Source organism: Notamacropus eugenii, chromosome 2 (assembly GCF_028372415.1).
Source record: "Notamacropus eugenii isolate mMacEug1 chromosome 2, mMacEug1.pri_v2, whole genome shotgun sequence".
NCBI classification, from domain to species: domain Eukaryota; kingdom Metazoa; phylum Chordata; class Mammalia; order Diprotodontia; family Macropodidae; genus Notamacropus; species Notamacropus eugenii.
This window is the reverse complement of record NC_092873.1, coordinates 186,699,698-186,721,448: the sequence shown is the minus strand read 5'-3', so window position 1 is coordinate 186,721,448 and position 21,751 is coordinate 186,699,698. Positions and strand designations below refer to the sequence as shown.

General features: G+C 36.9%; 1 protein-coding gene across 1 annotated transcript in view; it reads left to right on the top strand.

The window, feature by feature from the left end:
• PDSS2 (decaprenyl diphosphate synthase subunit 2) overlaps positions 1–21,751 on the top strand; it is a 284,652-nt gene that overhangs the window by 191,529 nt on the left and 71,372 nt on the right. Inside the window, exon 4 of the mRNA XM_072642982.1 lies at positions 15,278–15,352. Within this exon, the coding sequence (XP_072499083.1) occupies positions 15,278–15,352 (75 nt within the window). The remainder of the gene's footprint in view (positions 1–15,277; positions 15,353–21,751) is intronic.

The following is a 21,751-nucleotide window of genomic DNA, read 5'->3' as shown; positions in this document are numbered from 1 at the left end:
CTATACTATGATATTCTTCTTTTTACCCTCTCTTCTCTTTTCCCTCTTAAAACCCTCAGAAAGGAATCAGTCATTTCCTGCCCCACAAGAATTGTTTGGGTTTTTTCATATCTAAATGAATGCTTGACTCTTCATCCCCAATTAGAATGTTAGCCCTATATCATTATGCAGCTCCTTAAATAAATTTATCTTTCTAGGTTTGTATGGACTGTTGTATATGTATTTCAGGTTCCTATTAGACTCTTCTTATTTTTATCAGAAATGCTTAAGTCTCCTATTCCATTAAAGGTACTCAGCTTTAGAATGTATTATTTCTTGTAAGCCTATTTTGCCTTTTGGAATATTGCATTCCAAGATCTTCTGTTAAATATAGTAAAAGCTGCCAGGGCTTGTGTGATCCTGAACCATAGTTCCTTGGTATTTGAATTACTTCTTTCTGGATGCATGCAATATTTTTTTTTTCTCTGATAGGAGCTCTGGATTAAATAGCCCCCCAAGGCAGTAACTCGCCTCTCTAAGGATCAGCATTGTAGTGTCCTGGAAAGAGGACTGGATTTGGAGTCAGGGTAGACCTGCCCTCATATCTGTGCTTTGACAATAACTAGCTGTTTGATGTTAGGATAGTCTCTTTGCCTAAGTGAGCCTCCATTTCCTTACTTTTAAATGAAGATAATACCTGTACTTTTCATCTCACAAGGTTGTTGTGAAGAAAGCACTCTGTAAAACTTAAAGTAAATACGAACTTTTATTCACATGCTCTACATTCCAATCAAATTCTATTATTATTTATTCCTCCCATTTCTAATCTTGTCCCTTCCTTTCAAGAGGACATTATATGTGTCTTCTTCCTATCCTGGAAATGACTTCCTCCCACAAGCCATAGTTTACGTGCCTTATCTTCTGTGAAGTCTTCCCTGACCCACCATCGTGATCTCTCCCTCTTCAAATGCCTCCTACTTCTTTGCCTTCCGAGACCAATCCTTTATGTTTATCTCTCCTTTGTAGCATAGTTTTTTATATCATAGTCCCTATCCTCCAATTAGATTGTGAACTCCATGATGGAAAAGTCATCTATGTCTTTGTATCCTCAATGCCTTGCTGCCAATCAATACTTGTTAATGTTCATTAAATGAATTTTGGGCATTATCAAAGACATATAAGACAGGAAAACACGGTACCGGTGGGAGATGAGTGGTAGAAAACAACAGTCACAACAATAATCATAGTAATGGCTAACATTTAGATAGGGCAATTTATAAATGAGGATCATTTGATCCTCACAACAGTCTTACAAGGTGGGTACTATTATGTGTAGTAGATAGGTAAGGGGGGAGGAGAGCAAGAGAGAGAATGGATAAGTAGGTAGATAGGTGAGTAGGTGTAGATAGATAGATGGAGCATATATAAAGAGTTTGCTGTGTGCCAGGCAATGTGATGTAAACTGAAAGGTTAATGATTGTCCCAGGATCACACCATGTGTCTGAAGTAGGATTTGAACTCCAAGTCCAGCACTCTATTTAGCATGCCATCTACCTGTGGAGAATCGAGCACAAGATTTTGAAGTTTATGTGGTAGTCCATAGGAGGTTGCTGAAAATTTTGGAGCAGAGGGGTAACAGACATTATCTAGTTTTATGCAAATGGAATAGTAATCTAATAGGAGTAGAAAGGATAGATTGAAAAGGGAAAGAGGATGGAGATGGAAATGCCGTAGGAGGCTATTGCAGTCATCTAGACAAGTAGTGAGGACCAGTGCTAAGGTGGCTGCTGTAGGGAAAGAAAGGAGGGAGTTGTGGTATATGTAAAATTAACAGGACTTTTTATAACCAATTTGTTATGAGATATGGTGAGAGAATGAAGAGCCAAAGATAATACCATGGTTTTGAAGTCGAGAGGAGAGGAGAGAAAATGATTTTGAAAGAAAGCCATAAAGATGACTTCCAAATGTATATTAATCAATCAATAAGTATTTTGTTAAGGGCCTACTATGTGCCCAGCACTGTATTAGGTATAGAGGACTCTAGACCTGAGCTTTGGACTTGCATCTCCATGACATTTCCACCTGAATGTTACATCAGCACCTCAAACTCAATAATAAAATTCATTTCAGAAACATGAAAAGTGGTAATCATACTTAATTTTAAAAAAAACAGTGATAGTCACAGTTTACTATTAGGTGCTTTGGTGTATGTCGAGTAATTGGAGTAACTGCAGTTTATCCATATCCACATTTTGCTGGTTTGCATGAGGTGTGATGATAAAGTAATGAGAGGTTTCACACAACAATCAGTTTTATTATTATATAAACCTGAAGTTGTTTGCTTCATAGTTAGTTATATCACTTGAGTTCTGTGAATTTCTTCAACATTTATTGAAAAAGGTGCCCTTTCTTTGGAACTGTACTTTAGAAACCAATGTATCAGCTGTTCCAAATTAAAAATTAAAGATATCAATTTGCCTGTTTTTTACTGCACCTGTACTAATAGTCTTGCCATTTTTATCTTCCCTTCTACCTTTCGCCAAAAGGAATTTCCAGCCCAGTGAAACAGATTGTCATCCCTCCCACAAATAAGCAAGGCTCTAGACTTGGCACCATTAGGAAAGGCTTCCTCCAGAAACCCAAAAGTTTGTAAATCCCTCCAGAACCCCTCTCAGTCAACAAGCTTGCTATAAAGGACTTTTAAGCATTATCTTCATTTTTCTTAGTCCTCAACTGTTGGGTAGAGGTCTAAAAAAATGCAGGTCCTTTATAGACCAATGACAGTGCTCTATTGAAGCAATTAATTTATATTAATATTGGCATATAGTTTAGGGCTCATCTGGGTTTTCTTGTCCCAGGTGGTGAGTGAGTTGGTTTCTTTCTGATTTTGGCCAGTACCGTTGCTCATGATTTTCTTCAGGGGCTGCTGCTACCTTGAGGTTGCCAACAGAGTGGTTTTATCTACTGGAAGTACTTTAATGCAGAAAATAAGAGGATCCACTATGGCAAATACCTTGACCTGGATCATGTGAACCCTAAGAAGTTAAATTAGCTGAGCTGATTTCACCTATAACAAAATATATTCACTTAAAAAGACATTTTTATAAGATGATGTTATTGATAGTTATGGCTAATTTTTGTGATTTTATTTTTCTCTATTCTGCTATGTAAAGAAAATTGAATTTGGAGTTATAGAACCTGGATTCCAAATTGAGCTTTGCCACATACTACCTCTGTGACTTTAAAAAAAAAAATCACAACCCCAGGGGGCCCCCATTTCCATACCCATAAAGTGAAAGCATTGAAGTAGATGACTTTTAAGGTTTCTTCTAACCCTGACTTCATGAGCCTGGAAAGCCTCATTGAAAGGATAGGCCTAAGGTGTGCTTATCCCAAGATAAGCGTTAAGACTAAATCTTCCCTAAAGTTATTTTACCTCTGTTTCTGCTTTGTAGCTTTGCTGTTTTTTTCTCCATTGGAAAGAGAAAAAGCATGATAAATTTGTGTGTAATTAATGCTATTAATTTTACAGACGTGTGTACACACGGTCATGGTCTACAAACAGCTGCTTAGGAAAGAGGGTATGTTGTTCACTTGCCTTCTAAATACTTTTGTCTTCTTACATTGTAATAAAAGTGATTTTAAAATTAAAGTTTAGAGGGCAGTTGGCAAGAAGATTATAAATCTTGAATGTTTTCCAGGGTTTTGACATGCTGAGCAAAATAAATTATGTTGTGACCTTTCTGTGAATTAAAACTATTCTACTTTGATGTCAGTATTACTTACGGTTTGCCATTGGTTGATGAAGCCATTTCAGTTCGTATTTAACATTTATATTTTAAAATTCCACCATATTTTATTTTACCTTGGGAATCTGATCACTTTAAGTTATGAGACATTGGAGTGAGCTGATGATTTGCTAGTTTAACAAACATCTGCAGCTCTGTTAAGTCGATTCCATCTGTCAGTTGCTAAATGACAATACTCCTGAATTACATTTATTGACAAAGGCACAAACTGTCTATGCAGAATACTTAACACTACTTACAGACAGTGTCTGTGTCAATTCAAGCCTGGCCAACTTTGACTGATTTATTCCACAAATCAATTTGTGGACATAGCCTAGCTTTTGATGTCTGTCTGTGCTTAACTATATGTAAATAAGCTAGTGTCTGGTTTTTGTTTTGTTTGGTCCCTTCCCACATTCTCTCCCTTTCTTCTTTTTTGGTGAGTTTGCTGTAACTACATTTTTTTTTTAGCCAAGCATTATAATTACACCATGTTATTTAGGAGAAATTTCAATTTACTAAACATTTATCAAGTGTCTACTATGTGCAAGGCACTAGGGCTGCAAAGATAAAATAAAAAAAGACACTACCTTTGAGGACATTATGTTCTACTGGAGGAATACAATATGCAACACATTTAAGTGCAAGATGATTGAGAAGGGAGAGAGAACTAATAAATTGGAGAATCAAGAAAGGCTTCCTACCATTCCCAAATAGCTAGTAGTCAAAGGCTGGGCAAACATTCTCAAAAGAATATTGGCAATTATGTGGAAGAATATTCCAAATCATCAGTAATAAAAGAAATGAATATCAAAACAACTCTGGGACTTTACTTGTGCCGAGATGACAAAAGATGAGAATTGTCAATGACGGAAGGGTTGTGGAGTGAGTAGAATTGTGAACTGATTCAGCCATTTCTTGGCAGCAGTTTGAAATTATACTCGGAAAATGACAAAAATGTCTTTACCCTTTGATTCAGAGATTCCCCATGATTAGACACATACGTTTGGAAATGTAAAAAGAAAGTTCATACTTACACACACACACACACATATACACATTTGTGTCAATGCTCTTTGTAGTAGCAAAGAAGTGGAAACAAACTCTCCCCACTGATTAGAGTATAAAGAAGTTGTAGTATATGAATTTAATGGGATATCAGTGTTTTGTTTGATATGAGGAATACAGAGAAACGTGAGAAGACCAGTGTGAATTGACACATGAAGTAAGCAAAAGTAGAAAAACCATTATATGCAACGTCTACAGCAATGTAAGTAGAAATAACAAAAATGAAACAAACAAACCTGAATTCTGTGTAATTATAATAATCACCCAGTCTCTAAGAAAAGAAAGGAGAAGATACTCTCCATCACCATCCCTTACCTTTGCAGAGTTGGAGGATTATGAATAAACAAGTAAATGAATGAAAGGAAAGGCATTTATTAAGAACTTAATATATAAAAAGCACTGGGCTAAGTGAAGTAGAAAATCAGTATAGTTCATCCCTGATTTCAAAACGAATGACATTCTAATAGGGGAAGCAGCACATACCAAAGAATTCAGCTGTACGGAGCCCTTCACGTTGTGAATGATGGATCAACCCATGTTATCTTGGTGATCATGTTATCTTTGCTTTGGGAATTTTCTTCTGCCATCTTCCATATCTAGAATGCTCTCCCTGCTCAGCTCTGCCTACTGACTTCCCTAGTTACCTCTAAGTCTCAAATAAAGTCCCATCTTTTATAGGAAACCTTTCCTAACTCCTGTAGTTCCAGCCCCTTCCCTCCCTTAATTATTTCCTGTTTATCCTATATCTAGCTCCTTTGTATATATTTGTTTGTATGTTGTCTCCCCAACTAGATTGTGAATTCCTTGAGGGCAGGGACTGCCTTTTGCCTTTTTTTCATATCCCCAACACTTAACACAATGCCTGACATACAGTGTCTTTTAGTAAACATTTATTGATTGATTGCTTGACTGATTAACCCAGGGCACTTAGATGGGCTGTCAGAGGGTGTCTGAGACTGTGGGCATTGAATATAATGACATATTCTTTCAGTGTCCTGATTTGTTTTGTGGAAAGCCACAGTGAAAAATGTAGGTAATGTAAAAACAAAAGTATCATGAAAACGTGTTTTTTTTTTAAGAAAATGTTTTCATAGTACATGATATCCCTGCTGAGCCTTGAAGTAAGCTGGGTATTCTAAGAGGAGAATATATACTTTCTAGACATATGAGTTAAGCTATATAAAGGTACAAAGGTGGAGATGTCGTGTCTAGTTCATAGCATAAGTAGACTTGTTTGACTGCATAGAAGCATATGTAGACAGGAATAATGTAAAATGAGTTTACAATGGTAGGCTGAATTTGGTGGATTAGCTTAGCTGAATACCTTATACCATGTTCCACAATAAATTCAAAATTTTGGCTACATATCCTTCATATTAAAGATCATGCCATAAAAACAGATTAGAAGACAAACAGATCATATACTTTTCATGTAAAGAGTAGGATATATACTCTTAACCAACAAAGAAATAGAGTGAATTTTTAAGAAATAAAATAGATCATTTTGATTACATGGAATTGAAAAGCACAAACAAATTAGTATGTCTAGGTTCCAAGGAGGGAAAAGGGGAAAAAGAAATTCATGGTATCAGATTTCTCTAATAAAGACAGATATCTAAGATATATATACAACTAACAGTCAAAGGATTTGAAAAAACAGTTCTCAAAAGAATAATCACAAGCTATTAACAAAGTTTGAGCAGAACTCTTTAAATCACTAATAAGATAAATACAATTCAAAAGAAACCTAAGGTTTCACCTCCCACTGAGCAAATTGCTAAAGATGACCAAAAAAAATGGGAAGAGTTAATGTTGGAAGAATTATACAAAGATAGGCACACTAATTCATTGTTAGTTGAATTGTGAATTTAGTACGACCATTTTGGAAAGCAATTTAGAATTAGGTAAAGTGACTAAAAAACCCATACCCTTTGACCTAGAGATTCTACTACCAAGAAAATTCTCTAAGGAAGTCTTTGACAAAAAGAAAGGCACCAAAATATTTATAGCAGTACTTTTTATATATCAAAGAATTGGAAACACAATAAATGCCCATCAATTGAGGAAAGGCTAAACAAATTTGGTACATAAATGTAATAAAATATTACTGTGCTATAAGAAACACCAGATAAAATGAAGATGGAGAAGCATAAAAAACATTACATAAACTAAAACAGGGTGAAGTAAGCAGATCCAAAAAATGTGTACAAAATGACTACAACCAAGTAAATGGAAAGAACAACCACCATGGAACATTCTAAATGAATTATACAAAATTACAAAGAGCAAGCATGACCTCAGAGAGGAGAGAGCAAAGGATAATGCCCCCAACTTCTTTAAGAGGTGGAGAATCCTCAGTACATAGTACGTCAGATTTTTTTCAATACACTGATTCATTTTTTTTCTTCTTTTTCCTTTAAAAAAATCCTGATTATATAGGGATATCACTCTGGAAAAGAGAAAGAGGAAAGATACATGGGTAAATTTAGGCAATATAAAAAAAGATATTAAAAATCATGCCCCCCCCCCCCAAACAAAAAGTTGGTCAGAGTGCAAAGGATTTAAATACCAAACCAAGGAAGTTGTAACAGTGTAATAAAATGTAAAGTTGACTGGATTTGGAATCAAAAAGCTAGGTTCAAACCCCATAGCTGCCACTTCCTACCTATGTGTCTTTGCCCCATCTCTGTGCCTCAACATCACCCCTAAAATGAAGTGGACCAGTTTATCTGCAAAGTCCCTTGTAGCTCCACACCTGTGATCTTGTGAAGGATCTTGTCCTAGAAGCAAGAGGGAACCACTGGAGTTTCATGAGCATAGGAGTGACATCATCAGATCTGTACTTTAAGAAGATTATTTTGGCAGCAATGAGGATGAAATAGAGACATGTGTCCAGTAGGAAGCTACTACAGTTTAGGGGAATGAGAAGAGCCTGTATTAAGTCAGTGGCCTTGTCAATGAAAAGAAGGGAATATTTGCAAGAGATGTTGTGGAGATGAGATTAAATATGGGTTTGAAGGAGAGAGAAGCCTCAGAGATGACTCTTGGATGAGCTGGACTTGAGAATCCTGTTGGATGTCCAGAGAGAGGTCTCTCCTAGGCAGATGGTGCAAGGCTTGAGCTCAGGAGAGAAATTGTAGCTATCTATATAGATTTAGGAGTCATCTATGTAGATTTAGGAGTCATCTATATAGATAATTGAATCCATGGTGGTTGATAAGAACCTCAAAGTAGATGTAGAGAGAGAAGGAAAAGGGTTAAGGAGAGAGATTTGGGGGACATCTATGTTTGAAAATAGGAGATCCATAAATATCTAGTAAATAACCTTTAAAATATACAGTAATGATTTATTACTTGCCAGAAGAGACAGGTTAAAGGAACCTCAGATTCTTCCCTGATTTCTAATTGCATATTTAAACATCATTAGCTGAAAGAGTGATCCTTTTCAAGGGTTTGCAGGAACAGATCTATAGTTGTATTTAAAGGGGGATGAGGGGGAAGGAAGCACTAAGATCTTTTTTTTAACTGTTAAAAGTAATATATTAGTTTGCTTACTCTTTTATTTTTGACATGAAAAAAGCAAAGGGATGTTTGGGGGCAGAGGACAGGAATGATGAAACCAGTAAGTGTTAGCTTTGGGATGTTGAGCTTCTGCCTAGTTGTAATATGATCAGAGAGTCCCTTTCAGTGGTGGTTGGTATTAGGGAGAGCAAACAGCCTACCAACAAAAAGATCTGATATTCTTGTCATTTTAGGCACTCATTTCTTTAAAAAAAAAAAATTAGGTTTTGACATGGGACTATAAAGTGAACATTGGATTGAGAATTAATAGATACCATTGCTGATCATTACAGAAAACTTTTGAAAATATGAAATATAGAACACTTGTACATTTATATGCATAGTGAGTAAATGTTGCTATTCTCACAGTCACTGAAAATAGAAAAATAAAGATGAATGCCATATAAGAAAAAAAAGGACAGATCACATTTTTCTCATTCCCAAGAGTGAAGATTGCTAAGGTCTTTTGGCCTCAGTTTTTTAAAAATATTCCAAGCTGATAACAGAAAATCAGTTTTCTTGAAGGTATCATCATTACTATTATCTTCTTCATTTAAGATTTGCACAGGGAAGGTGGTAATTTGATCTAATCATGCACAGCTTTTTGGTGGATGTTTGCTGACCGTTCAGTAATTTGGTGTCACTTTGGAGGAACAGATAAATGACATCATTTTCTCCAGAATAGAAGATAGGTTTGAAATGTGAGGCTAGGTGATAGGCCCCATTGATTGATTCCTCCAGGACTGCTTAAGACCTCTCTCTGGGGGGCAGGTTGGTGGGTTTGTAGATGGAGCACAAGGACCTGAATTCAAATCCTGCCTCAGACTTACTACCTGTGTGACGCTGGGCAAGTCACTTAATCCCAATTGCCTCCAAAAAAAATCCTAGCTCCGCTGCTTTCTAGCCAAGTAACCAGACAAATTTTTTAAAATCTATTTCCTCATCTCTTAAATATAGATAATAACATCTGTAGTCCTTAACTCAGAGGGTTATTGTGAAATTCAAATAACCTAAGTTATGTCAAGGACTGCTGTTATGATCATTATTTCTTCTATATTGTGATGGCTATAACCCAGAATAATGAAACTGTTCAATAGACTTCTCAAGGCCTAACAGTCTCAAGAGACCCAACCCCTAGTCTTTAGGAAAATGAATTGCCCAGTATCACCCTCTGTGGCAAGTTGGAGAGATAGCATGCTGCAGTGGCAAGAGAGTCAGAGCCGGCCTCATGAAGGAGCTCGGTTGGAATCCCTGCTCCATCACTTACTTTATGTGCTTTCCACAATTACATCTTCACTTCTGTCTCAGACTTCTCATAGTATTTTGTTGGAAAAAAGTAAAGGATAATGAAGGGATTACTGGACTCCAGAGTCAGAAGACTTGGATTCAAATCCAGACTCTGCTACTTTTCCCTAATTGACTCTAAGTAATCACTTTACCTCTCTGGGCTCCAGAATGAAGGGAATTGGATTAAATGAACTCTAAGGTCCTATCTAGCTCTAAATTGATGATCCCGTGATAAAAGGCAATAATGATGTTGGAGGGACTGTCAGAAATCTGGTACACTAATATACTGTTGTGAATTAATGCCAATGGTCTGGAAAACAATTTGGAATTATCTAAGGACAATCTCTAAATTTTTCATACTCTTTGACCCAGGTAGGGATCTCATGTTTCTCCCCCCAGTTTTTATTTTCAGGTCTTTCTGATGAAATATTCCATGGTGATCTACTCCAAAAAGAAAGTCCCATCTATTCCAAAACAGAAGTAGCAGTATTATTTGTTGAAACTAGAAATAAAGTGGGTGACCATCAACTGATGAACAATGACTAAATAATTATGGTGAATGTAATGGACTATTACATACTATAAGAAATAGCAAATATAAGGAATGTGAAGAATTATGGGAAGATTTGCATGAACTGATGCTGGTCAGTAGAATAATATTAATAATAGTAGTTGTAGTCATAGTGCTTTGAGGTATGCAAAGCACTTTACGTATACTGCATCACAACAGTCTTGTAAGGTAGCTACAATTATTGTCCCCAACTTATAGATGACAGAGTTGAGGCTGAAAGAGGCTAAGTGACTTGCCCAAGATCACACAGCTCAGTAAGTGGATGAGGCAGGATTTGAACTTAGTTCTTCTTAACCCCAAATTCAGTACTCTATCTCCTGTGTCACCTAGCTGCCTCAGTAGAATCTAGAGAATACATATGATTGTAATAATGTAAATTAGCACATAATATGATTTGTTATGATATATTATATCAGATAAATACATTGGCTACTTTTGGTCCTGAAGAACAGATGATGGTATATACTTCTTTCCTCAGTAGGGAAGTGAAGGGATTTAAAGGTACATGTAAATTCCTTGATAGAAATAATTATTTCATTTTTGTTTGGTTTTGTATCTACAGTACCTAGCACACAGTAGTCACCTAAAAAATGCTTGTTGACTATGTACAATTGCCACTACTGTCAAAAACAATCATTATGTTCGCTGGTTTTATATAACCCTTTTCCTTTGCATAAAGGAGTGCCTTAAGGAATATTGTGATTTTATCAGTCATTGACTGTGGTATAAAAATCAAAAAGTATCAGTGGAAATTTTAGAAAGAGACAACTGCCATAGTCCAAGCAAGAGGTGGGAAGGCCTGACCTAGGTCAGTGGCATGAGAAGTGACAGAGAAGAAGGCATGAATGTAGATAGATACAGAGGTAGTGTCAATAAAACTTAGCTACTGAAAATTTTAAGACTCTGAGCCTGAGTGCCTGCAAGAGTGCTAATGTCTTCAAAAGAATTGAGAAAATGAGGAAGAGGGGCAGTTTTTGAAGGAAAAATGACAAGTTCTATTTGGGATGTGTTTGGTTTTTTTATTTTTGGGTTTTTTTTTTTGGTGTTGGCAGGATACACAGGTGGAGATTTTGCAATTTATCAGACAGTTTGAAGTTTAGAACTAGAGCTGCTTCTCTGCTCCTCCCCTTAACTTTAATGAAAATGTCTGCCTCTGATGAGTTCATCTCTACCCCTGCCTTGTGAGGAGCAGTTCTTGGCTGCCCAGTCAACTGTTGTCTGTAGTGGTTCAGAAGCGAGCAGAGGTTCAAACAGAAAAGAGCCTCAGCATGTTGGCATCAGGTTCCCTGACCTCACCCATCCACAGATGTGGCTTCCAAAGCAGGCCCATCTAAAGGGATGCTGACACAGAAGCCCATTTCATCAGTGCTAGGGCTACCACTGTGGGAGTGGCTGGCTCAGGGGTTGGGATCAGGACTGTATTTGGAAGCCATATCATTGATTATGCCAGGAATCCTTCTGCACCAGCTTGCCATGGGGCTCCTTACTTCATAATGGACTTCCTTATTCTCTTTTGCCTTGTGAAAGAGTTATTTCTATTCTCCATTGTTCTCCTCCTGGTCTATTAAAGAGAAAGAGGATTGAGGAAAAAGCTTTGTGGGGCAGGGAAGACAACATATACTTAGAAGTCAAGAGAAACAATGACAAAAAAGGGAGGCAGTCTTACACACACACAGTGAAAAGAACCCTAGACTTTCTGGCCTTAGTTTCCTCATCTGTGAAATGAGGGGGTTGATTTAGATCACTGGTATCAAACTCAAATAGAAATCAAGACCACTAAACTACATGTAAGGATTCCTGGGGTCCACATATTGATTTAGAAAACTGTATTTTAACATTATCTTATGTTTTCACTAATTTTTTAAGATAATTCCCAATTGCGTTTTAATCTAATTCAGGCCATACTTGGGGGTGTTGTGGGCCTCGTGGGACCTGTTAGCCACGTTTTTGACACTTCTGGATTCTAAGGTATCTTCTAGTTCTCAATTCATAACTCTAAATCCTGTGAGTCAGTGAGAGGAGTCAGAAAAAAATTCTAAGAGCTAAAGAGCAGCGTCATGGGCTTAAACTAGGTGAGGAGGATAACCAGAAGGAAGTGGGCGCTAACAATATCAAATGCTGCAAAAAAATGTGGACGGATTTGGCAGATGATCAGTAACCTGAGAAAGAGCTGTTTCAATAAAGAAAAGGGGGAACCCAGATTACAAAAGGAGAAATGAGTAGATTGTATAGTAATGGAAGACAGGAAAAGGAGTAGGAAAAGAAAAAATGGGCTAGGGAGAGATGGAGAGATTTTAAGTTTTAGGGGATGAGGACCAAAGCTTCTGTTATCTTATGGCAGTGTACATTTAAAATAACTTATTTAAAAGTTTAGGAAAATAACCATAGGCCATCCCTAACTTAAAAACATTCTAAAGTTTATTTGTAAGCTAATTACTTGGAATTTGATGCTCATTTTTTCATAGGAATTATATTTTAAGTCATGGTGAAATTGCCAGGCTAGCCCACAAAAACCTTTTTTTAATGCAAATTGTCCGTGAAATACAGTATTTGCCTGAGCTGCATATCCTAGAGAACAGAGGGCTTTGTAGTCTGGGAAGGGAGAGGAGGCATGTAATTTTCCTCCCTCTTCCCTGTGTAGGACTGGCCGTAGGCAAAATTTCATAATGGGTGAAATGTCTTTGGCAGGTTCTCCATTTCTGTTTCCACGTCATTCTTCTACCTGCTGGACTCCTGGTGCCTTGTCCTGGTCCTCCCTTCCATGTCTGTCCATGCTTCAAAATTTACCTTTCCTAGCTTATCTCCTTTCCTTCACCCCAATGAAAACTCTTATTTCTACCATGTATTCTAGATAATAATCTAATTTAAATAATTTACAAAAGCACATGAATAATGGCCTCTTGAAATTTTTTAAAGAGGATATTTGTTAGTCCAAATAATGTACCAAATGGCAAAATTTTAAACAGCATATCAAAGTAAAGCAAAACTTATCAGACTACTTGAAGAAACATATTTTTGAGCAGAGGGGCCAGCACTGGGCAGGGCAGACAGATCTGTCCTCAGGGCTTAGTTTCCCTAATTTTTTCTTCTATTTCTGACCTACCACCCTTTAAGAACCTACCCATTGTCTGAACATTTTAGGTTTTTTTCAGATTTGATGGCTCTTGTGGACAGTGGTGTCAGGACCTGCAGAGTGTGGGCTAGAGGAGGTGGAAAACATCCCGTGACAGCAGTTTTAGGTCATTTGTAAGTCAGGTGTATAAGTCAGAGACAGCCTGTCCTTGCTAATTGAATAAAAGGTAGGGGGAAACACCCAAGAATGCTCTGTTGCTGCTATTTTGTCTAGAGTTTCAAGAGTAAGGGAAAGGTCTAGTAATCCTTAGCCAGATCCATTGTGAAATGTTCATAGTATCATTTTGACATTTAGAATAGTACTCTGTCTTTATAAATTCCTCTTCATATTACCAGCGTTAGTCACAGAACTCGGGCTGTTTCACAAACCATAACATTTTTTAGTGAGTGATTGATCTGTATTATGTGTCCCAGCCATCAGGAGAATCTTGGGATGGTGCTTGTATTAATGGTAATATAATCTGAGACTTCGCATCTAGTTACAGTCCTTCATAGACCTATTGGTGATACTCAATCCTTCTGGATTTGAGAATGAAGCTTATCTGATACCTTTAGGGGGAAAAAAATCCCTTCATTTTCTCTGTTCCCCACTTAAATAACTCAACACATCTGGTAATACTGTAGGATCTTTGTCCTTCCAGTTCCTATGCAGCTCATATTACCACAATATTTCTTAAGTATTTGGTTACCTAAAGGACAACATGATTTTAAAAAAAAAAAGACTTATTATAAGTCTTACAAATTATCCTATCTGTTTTGCTAGAAAAAATGTGCATTAACCAGCAGAATTTGTACAGTCATCTGTGCCAGTATGTTATGCAGTATGTCAGTAAATATAAATATAGAAATAAATGCTTGTGTATTGAGATTTTGAGGCAAATGATTTGGCCAAAAATATTTATCGGGTGTGAGTTCTGAGACTCAAGTATTTTTTCTTTGGGTCTGTATCCTTCAATTTAATGTCTTCAATTACAGGAGTGATAACAACAAAAGCTTTTAAGTCAATCAGAACTAAAGCTAAATTTTAGGAAGCAAAGAAGAGGGATCAGATAGAAAATTACACATAGGAAGTTAAACGCTCAAGAAATTAAAACTTGTGGGCTTTGATGGGCTTGCCTTAAAAAAACCTTATTTGAAAAAGCTGCATTGAAATTTATAACCAACTCCATCATTTTTGTTCTCTTGAATTAAGATAGTTTGTGCAAACAACTCTAAATTGTACCATGGTTCCAGGGAGACCACTGACTGCTTGTTTTATGTTCTGGAACAAGTTCAGATTTTTCAGCTTTGCTTCAATTTTTTTTAATAGTCTGAATCCTCAAGACAATACAAATTGATAAATATGATTTAAACATTGCTAGGTTACAGACATTTTCAGTGTGTGTGGTACAGCCGACCCTCAGGCCATGCACTAAATACATCTCCAGCACATTTCAAGAACAGCAGAGTGCCAAATGATCACATTTGGAAGGTTAGCTCTGCTTTCAATTCTGTCTTCCTTTTCTGTATTAAGAATGAAGATTAGAATTGTAACTGTTTCCTGAATGAGGTATTGAAAAAAATTACCTGCCAGACAGAAATAAACATGCAAAAATTAGATTGATTTAAGATTTCATTGATTAGCTGAAATTTAAATAGATGTTCCAAATGACTCCTGACTATTTCATGTATATTAATAGCACACTAAGATTATAAGGCAGTGGGTTTGAGGATTTGGATCATGGTTTTAGTTTTCAGATGTGCCAGGGTCTTGGCTGGTAACCCTATTCATACTGTCAAGCCACATAATCCTACCAGTACATTGAGCCCTGTGTTCTGTTCAGAGACAAGATGAGGATAAATGATTTTTTTCAAATTGCTTCTTTTCATTTTTTTCCCCGTTGTTTTTCAGGTTGTGGAACTTGTATCAAGTGCTCTTATTGACTTAGTACAAGGAATATACTGTGAAAATTCTACTTCAGCAGAGGTAAGAATTTGGAAGCCCCTAGAAAGGAGTGAATTTAAAACACTTAAGAAAAATATGAGTTCCTTCTTTTTTTGTTGTTTAAATCATACATAACATTTTTTTTAGATAAGTGTTTTGGCTAAAAACTACGTGACCATATGCTTAGTACATAACAGATTTAGCCAATTAATATAACCTCTTCTCCTCTGGCTGGACTTACAGTCTGCTCAATCTGCAGTACCACCCCAGCCAACTGGGAGAGACCCTTCTGGTCTATAAGTAACTTTGATATAAGGTGGAGCTTAAAGAGAATCTTCTGCTGAGGTAGCTGTGCCTAGGCTTTCCTCAGAGGAGCTGGTATTAAATATATCACCAAAGAGTTAACTGTGGTCCAAGAAAAATGGCTCAACGCTTAAGTTTGTATTTCTAATTGCATTTTTACTATCCAGAAAGAGTTGCTACCTTATTCATTTCTGTATAGTAATAATCATGATGGTTACATAGAAGAATTATTTTGATTAACTTTATAGAAATAGAATTAAGATTTTTTTACTCATTTAACAGGACTTCTTGGGAAAGATTTTGTCATACTTTCTAAAAAAATTTTCATCTTAGCTGTGCATTAGATATCAAGAAATTGCCTCATTTACCACAATCATCATTTAGTATTTTATATATGTAATAAGGGATTCCTTTTATTGCCTTCATTATTCTAACTTGTGCATCTTGCCTAATAGTACAATATCACTAACTAGAAATTGGCAAGAGACTGCACGTGTGCAGATATTAAGCTCTTTGACCTTGAGAGAGAGAGAGATTTCATGAGATGAGCAAGCCATTAAGAAACATAAATATTAAAGGTATAACCTTGGTACACTTTGGAAAGTCTAGACACTTGTTAATATGCCTACAAAATTGTATTGTTTTGGTCATCTGCAAACATTCAGCCCAGGTTCATTTGTTAGAATAGCTGTCTCCCAAGAGCCAAGCAGTCTCTGCAGGGAATGGGGACGCTATGGAGGGGCAGCTTGGAGGGAGAAAAATGTACTTCAAGGGTGTTAGGGCTAAAGTGTTTTAGGGGAAATGGGCTGGAATAAGACCCCTATGTGTTGCAAAACTTTTATCATCATTTGTTACCTTCCTATCTGTGAAATAGGTGGCTAATCTTAGTCTAGTTCTTTCCTAGTAGTCACTTCATAGGTAACTTTATGAGGCCTTTATTGACAACTCACGTGATCCTTAGTGCCTATTTTATGAACTGAGAACTCCAGCCCTTACAGCTATCAGGGTATATTAGGTAGTAATCTTTACAAGGATTTCTTCAAGAGCTACATCAGTTAGATAAAAATACAGTATGTAATACAGATGTGCCAGCCTTGGATATGAAGTGAAATCTCAGGCAGTTTTCAATTTAAAATGTTACAGTTGGGGCAGCTAGGTGGTACAGTGGATAGAGCACTGGCCCAAGAGTCAGGAAGACCTGAGTTCAAATCTGGCCTCTGACACATGCTAGCTCTGTGACCCTGGGCAAGTCACTTAACTCCAATTACCTCCCCCTACCCCCCAAAAATGTTATTTTTAACCATAAGGTTGTTGCTTGATTAAAAAAAGAAATCATTCAACCGCCATAACTACTGCAGAGTCCTCCCCTCTATCAGAGGTTGTAAAGGGAGAACTGGTCAAGGGGAAGGTAAGTTGTAGAACATTTCAGTATCATTGATGATAAATGAGCCACAGCTTAGAAAACACTGGTCTGACAACTTTTATTAGCATTAAATTCCCATTTTAAAAAGCCATAGCATCATATTTACCATAATATACCCTTTCTCCAGACTTCCTCAGAACCAGAGAAATGCCTCTTTTCAGGCCAGCTGAATTTCTGAACAAAGCCAAACCATTTGGGCAGAATGTAGGGGAAAAGAGGTAAGAGAGCTCATAGTTCAGTTGCAGCAGTGGGAGTGCTTCTTGGTCCCTCCATTTGCACCCCAGGTCCAATTAAGGTTAACCACATTTCCTTCCCTACCAAGAAAGCTCTGGCTGTCTCTGAGTATGTTTGCCATTGCAACAGCTCTTCAGAATCTGGTTTCTTTTGACTTGGCAGGATGATTCTCTGAGAAGCAGAGAGGGAGGAGCAGTGCCCCCACATCAGAGTGGCTTCAAGGTTTTCCTGTTTTGGCAGGATTGTAAAGCAGCCCACAGGTGGAGGTCATGTGGGAAGCCAGTCTTGCCTCCTTGTGAGTGGTTGCACCGCCTCCTTAGCCTTGGACCAATTCAGTACACAAAAGAATTGCTTTGTGATTTAAAATAAGCTGCAAACCTTTCTATCTCTCTAGGGGTTAAGTGGCTGCCATGGTGTTTTGTTCCTCTATGGTAACATGATGCAATAATGAAGAAGCTTGAGCAGTACAAAAATAGCTTTTGGTAGAATGGTATCTAAAAGCCAGGGCTTGATTAACTGGAGAAAAGTATTGTCACTGTGGATACAAACCAAAATGATATTCTAGTCCAGAAAAGACCAAGTATGTAGGCTGCACCAGATTTACCTGATTTTCATTGAAAGTCTGGTCTCATCTTTTCTGAGTATAGGTCTTCTGTATTAGTAAGATTTAATCTCTCTACAGAGTACAGTTGAATTCTGGCCTTGTTAAATGGACAAAATAATTTAGGGACTTCATTGCCCTTTGCTTTTTCACATATTTAAAGATTGCTTCACAACCTCCACAGTTGCTAGTTTGTGAGGTAATGTCATTGAAAAAACAAGTATATTAAACATAATACCTGCTCATGAGACCAACTATATACTGTTTTCCTCACTTTCCAGTAACATTAAGGATGTGGTCATTCCCATTCTCATAAATTTAGCAACATCTCCACTCCAACAGATTTCTTTCTATACCCACAGCCATTTATAAACTAACTCTTGATTTTTATTTCTAATTTTTAAAATCTGTTATTGCAAATATATGCAGTATCTGCAAACATTCAATTTCTGCCCCCCCCCACTTGTACACATTATAAAACAACAAGTGATATATTATATTACCAAATGAGAGCTAGAAAAAGGGGTTAATTCTGTACCCTTAGTTTAGCAGCTTTGGATTATTTTTTCTTTCATTTCATTTATCAACTAGAAGATACAAAATCTAACAGGTTTAACAGTTGGACCAACTAATCTCCCCTACAGACCTAGGTGGTATCTATTAAGCACTGTTGATTCCCACTCTGTGCCTAAAGGCCTGCTCAGAAAATTGAGTAAGGATTGATTTCCAGTTTTGTAGTTAACCATCTCAAAATCTGAAGGTTCACTTGGAGATTGGGTTTCAAAGGTCAGGCTCTATTTCCTCTTCTCTGATATTATCCTTGAAATATTTACTTGAAATGTTTTTAAATCTTTTTCTAAGGATTTGTGCATGTGTTTCTTAAAATGTTAGAACTAGATCATCTAGACTAATTCTTCATTTTAAAATTGAGAAAAATGTAGCTGGATGAGATGACAAGTTAAGGTGTATTCTCAGAAGTTATGAAGAAAGGCCCTCCTATTACTCTAGAAAAGGAACTGACTTTATTTCTACTAGAACCACTCAAAAAGCATTTATTTAAGCACCTACTGTGTATCAAGTAGAATTCTGCCTCAATGATTGCTGCCTAAGTCAGTTTCTCATCAATGAAGAAAAGAGGGTCATTCGTAGCAGATCTTGTTCTTGCTCCATTTTGACATACTACCCCAAATGGCAATCTTTGACTGTATATTCAGTGCTGCTTTTCTATTTAGGTCACCAGGTCACCTCAGGGAAGCCTTCATTCCATGGGTTGAGCCACATCTGCTTTTCAATCTATGAGTCTGGCACCATTACATTCTTGAACATAGAAACCTCCATTTGCACCATTTGTTTGTGGGAAGAATATAGGGACTTGGATTTGGGGCAGTGGGTTCTAATCTTGATGGTCACATACCTACCTGTTTAACATTTTCATTTGTAAAAATAAGAAGGCTGGATTAGATGACCTTATTCGCTTTTCCCTCTCATTTTTTTTTTTTGCAGTTTCTCCATTCGACAATATGACAAAGAGGATATATAAGGAATTATTTTTAGAATATGTCATCTTCTTGATTTCCTGTTGTCATTCTTAATGCCACTCATTCCTATTTCTTTTTTTTTTAAGAAGCCCCAATTCACTGAAACAAGTATTTATTCATTGCCTGCTGTGTGAAAGTCACTGTAATACAAAGATGAAAGATTATGCAGTTTTTGCCCCAAGGAATTTATAATCTAATGGGACATAGGATCCGTAAGCAAGTATAATACAGTTTAACAAGGTAGACTGTGATAGGGGAAAATTAAGAAGTTCCCGAGTGCTCTAGCAAAAGTTAAGGAAGGCAATTGCTCTTGATGAGATACTTTGCTAACACTCATATTCTTTGTAATTGAGGTAATAAACAGCAGGACTACTTTCCTACCTTAGGTTAAGCCTAAATCTCAAAAAGATGCAAAATATTTCTTAACAAAAGATTTACTTCAGGATGGAAGTGCTGAAAATATTGCATGGTGTTTACTATCCAATAGAAATATTATTACTATCATGTTGGACGTAGTAATTTCTGGGCATTTGGATTTTTATCCTCTATTCAAAAAGACGTGAGACAACTTACAATTTAAACACAGCACAAATGAGACAGTGGGAGAGACAAAAATACAAAGACCATATAGAGGAAATATAGGGGAATAGATGTCACCAGGAGCCAGAAATTAGATGGTTATCATAATTGAACTGATTTTTTTTTTTACTCTAAATTTCTGACCCACTGTGGCAGAAAGAGAAGCATATTGAGTTGTACATAATTTTTTTTCATTATTTATATAGACATTTTTATAGCATGAACATCCATGATTAGGAAGAAGTAGAAAAAGTCTTACTCTCCAAAATCCCCTGGGTCTAAAGTAGCAGATGGTGATTGAAGAGGAACAGAGATCTCTAAAAACAATCTTATCCAGGCATATAGACCTAGAATGAGGATCTGATGGTAGGGAACCAGGCCATGAAGTATGTGCAACCTGTAGCATCATGGAAGTTCTCCAACTCCTTCTGTGCTATTCTTACTTCCCTTTTTGTTGTTATAAATTAGTTTATGAGAGAATAGAATGAGTCTGACCCCCTTTAGGAAAAGAGAAAAAGAGAGGCTCTATTACCTTTGAAGGCAAAACCCATTTATGTCCTTATATACTTGTAATAAACATGCATTATGTTACAAATGTGTATTGGTAGCCTTGGCTGCTGACTGGTGGACTGACTCAAGTACCCCAGAGGAGACTGAAAAATGGGCCACCTTTAGAAGTTCCCAAATAGAGACATACCATCATCCCTTACCCTAGTCTCTGATGTAGGTCAAAGGATTGAAGTTGTGTAAAGCACATACTGATCATATTAAAAAGAAGTTACCTAATGTTGAATGTGGTCTGCATAAGCCCAAAGTTTTGGGGTTAGACTAGATGGATGATGAGATCCCTTCAACTCTGAAAATCACTGGTCACTTAGCTTCCCTTACTTTCCACAGTTCATTGAAGGATTTTGCACTCCTGATCTCTCCTGAGAGATCAGGTCTTATCATAGTGCCTGGCACATAGTAGGTATTTAATAAATGCTTGTTCTGTTCTTCTGAGACTGTTTAGAGTATTGTACCACATATTTGTAATTTTTTCTGTTATCTGCCTTTGTTTCCATCTATAATGTTGTAAAAATTCTGTTGGGTTGATTAGTTCCTTAGGTATCCACATTGGTCTTATTAAACAAATCCTTCTTTTCCTTCTCATCAAAATTATTTTTCTTTCTGATTCCAGAATTTAATTTTTGATAAATGTCCATTCCTCTTAAGCTGATTTGCCTTGTAAAAGGCTTGAGTGTGGGTGCCTCAAGTTGAGAGAAACATTTTGGAAAGAAAAGATTAGCATAAAATATGTCAGAGGTACTTGAAAAGATGGGCATATAAAAATGCACCTGATGTGTGCATATTTGAAGAACTTGCTTCTCTGACCTAGAGAAGCAAAAAATTATGTAGCAAAACTAGTTTGCATTTAGACAGTTGCTATTCATTCAGTCTGTGGAATTGCTCACAGGATGACATGACCCAAAGATTCCAGTCCAAAGATCTTTAGCTCCCTGCCAGTGCATCCCAGTGAAGCTCAGAATCTGGAGCCAGAGAATAGTATGTAATCTCTACTTGGGAACTGAAAGAGCACTGATATACAGAGAGCATTCATCGCCTATGTTGATGTCAATTTGGAGAGGTCTTCAGGGGAAATGACCCAAGGATCTGTCCTTGGTGCTGTTCTCTTTAGTTCAACAGTCTTTTCTGTGCAGTTAATTTTTGGTTGACTGGGACAGAATTCAAAGAGATTTTAAATAGTTCAAGATGAGCCAAAT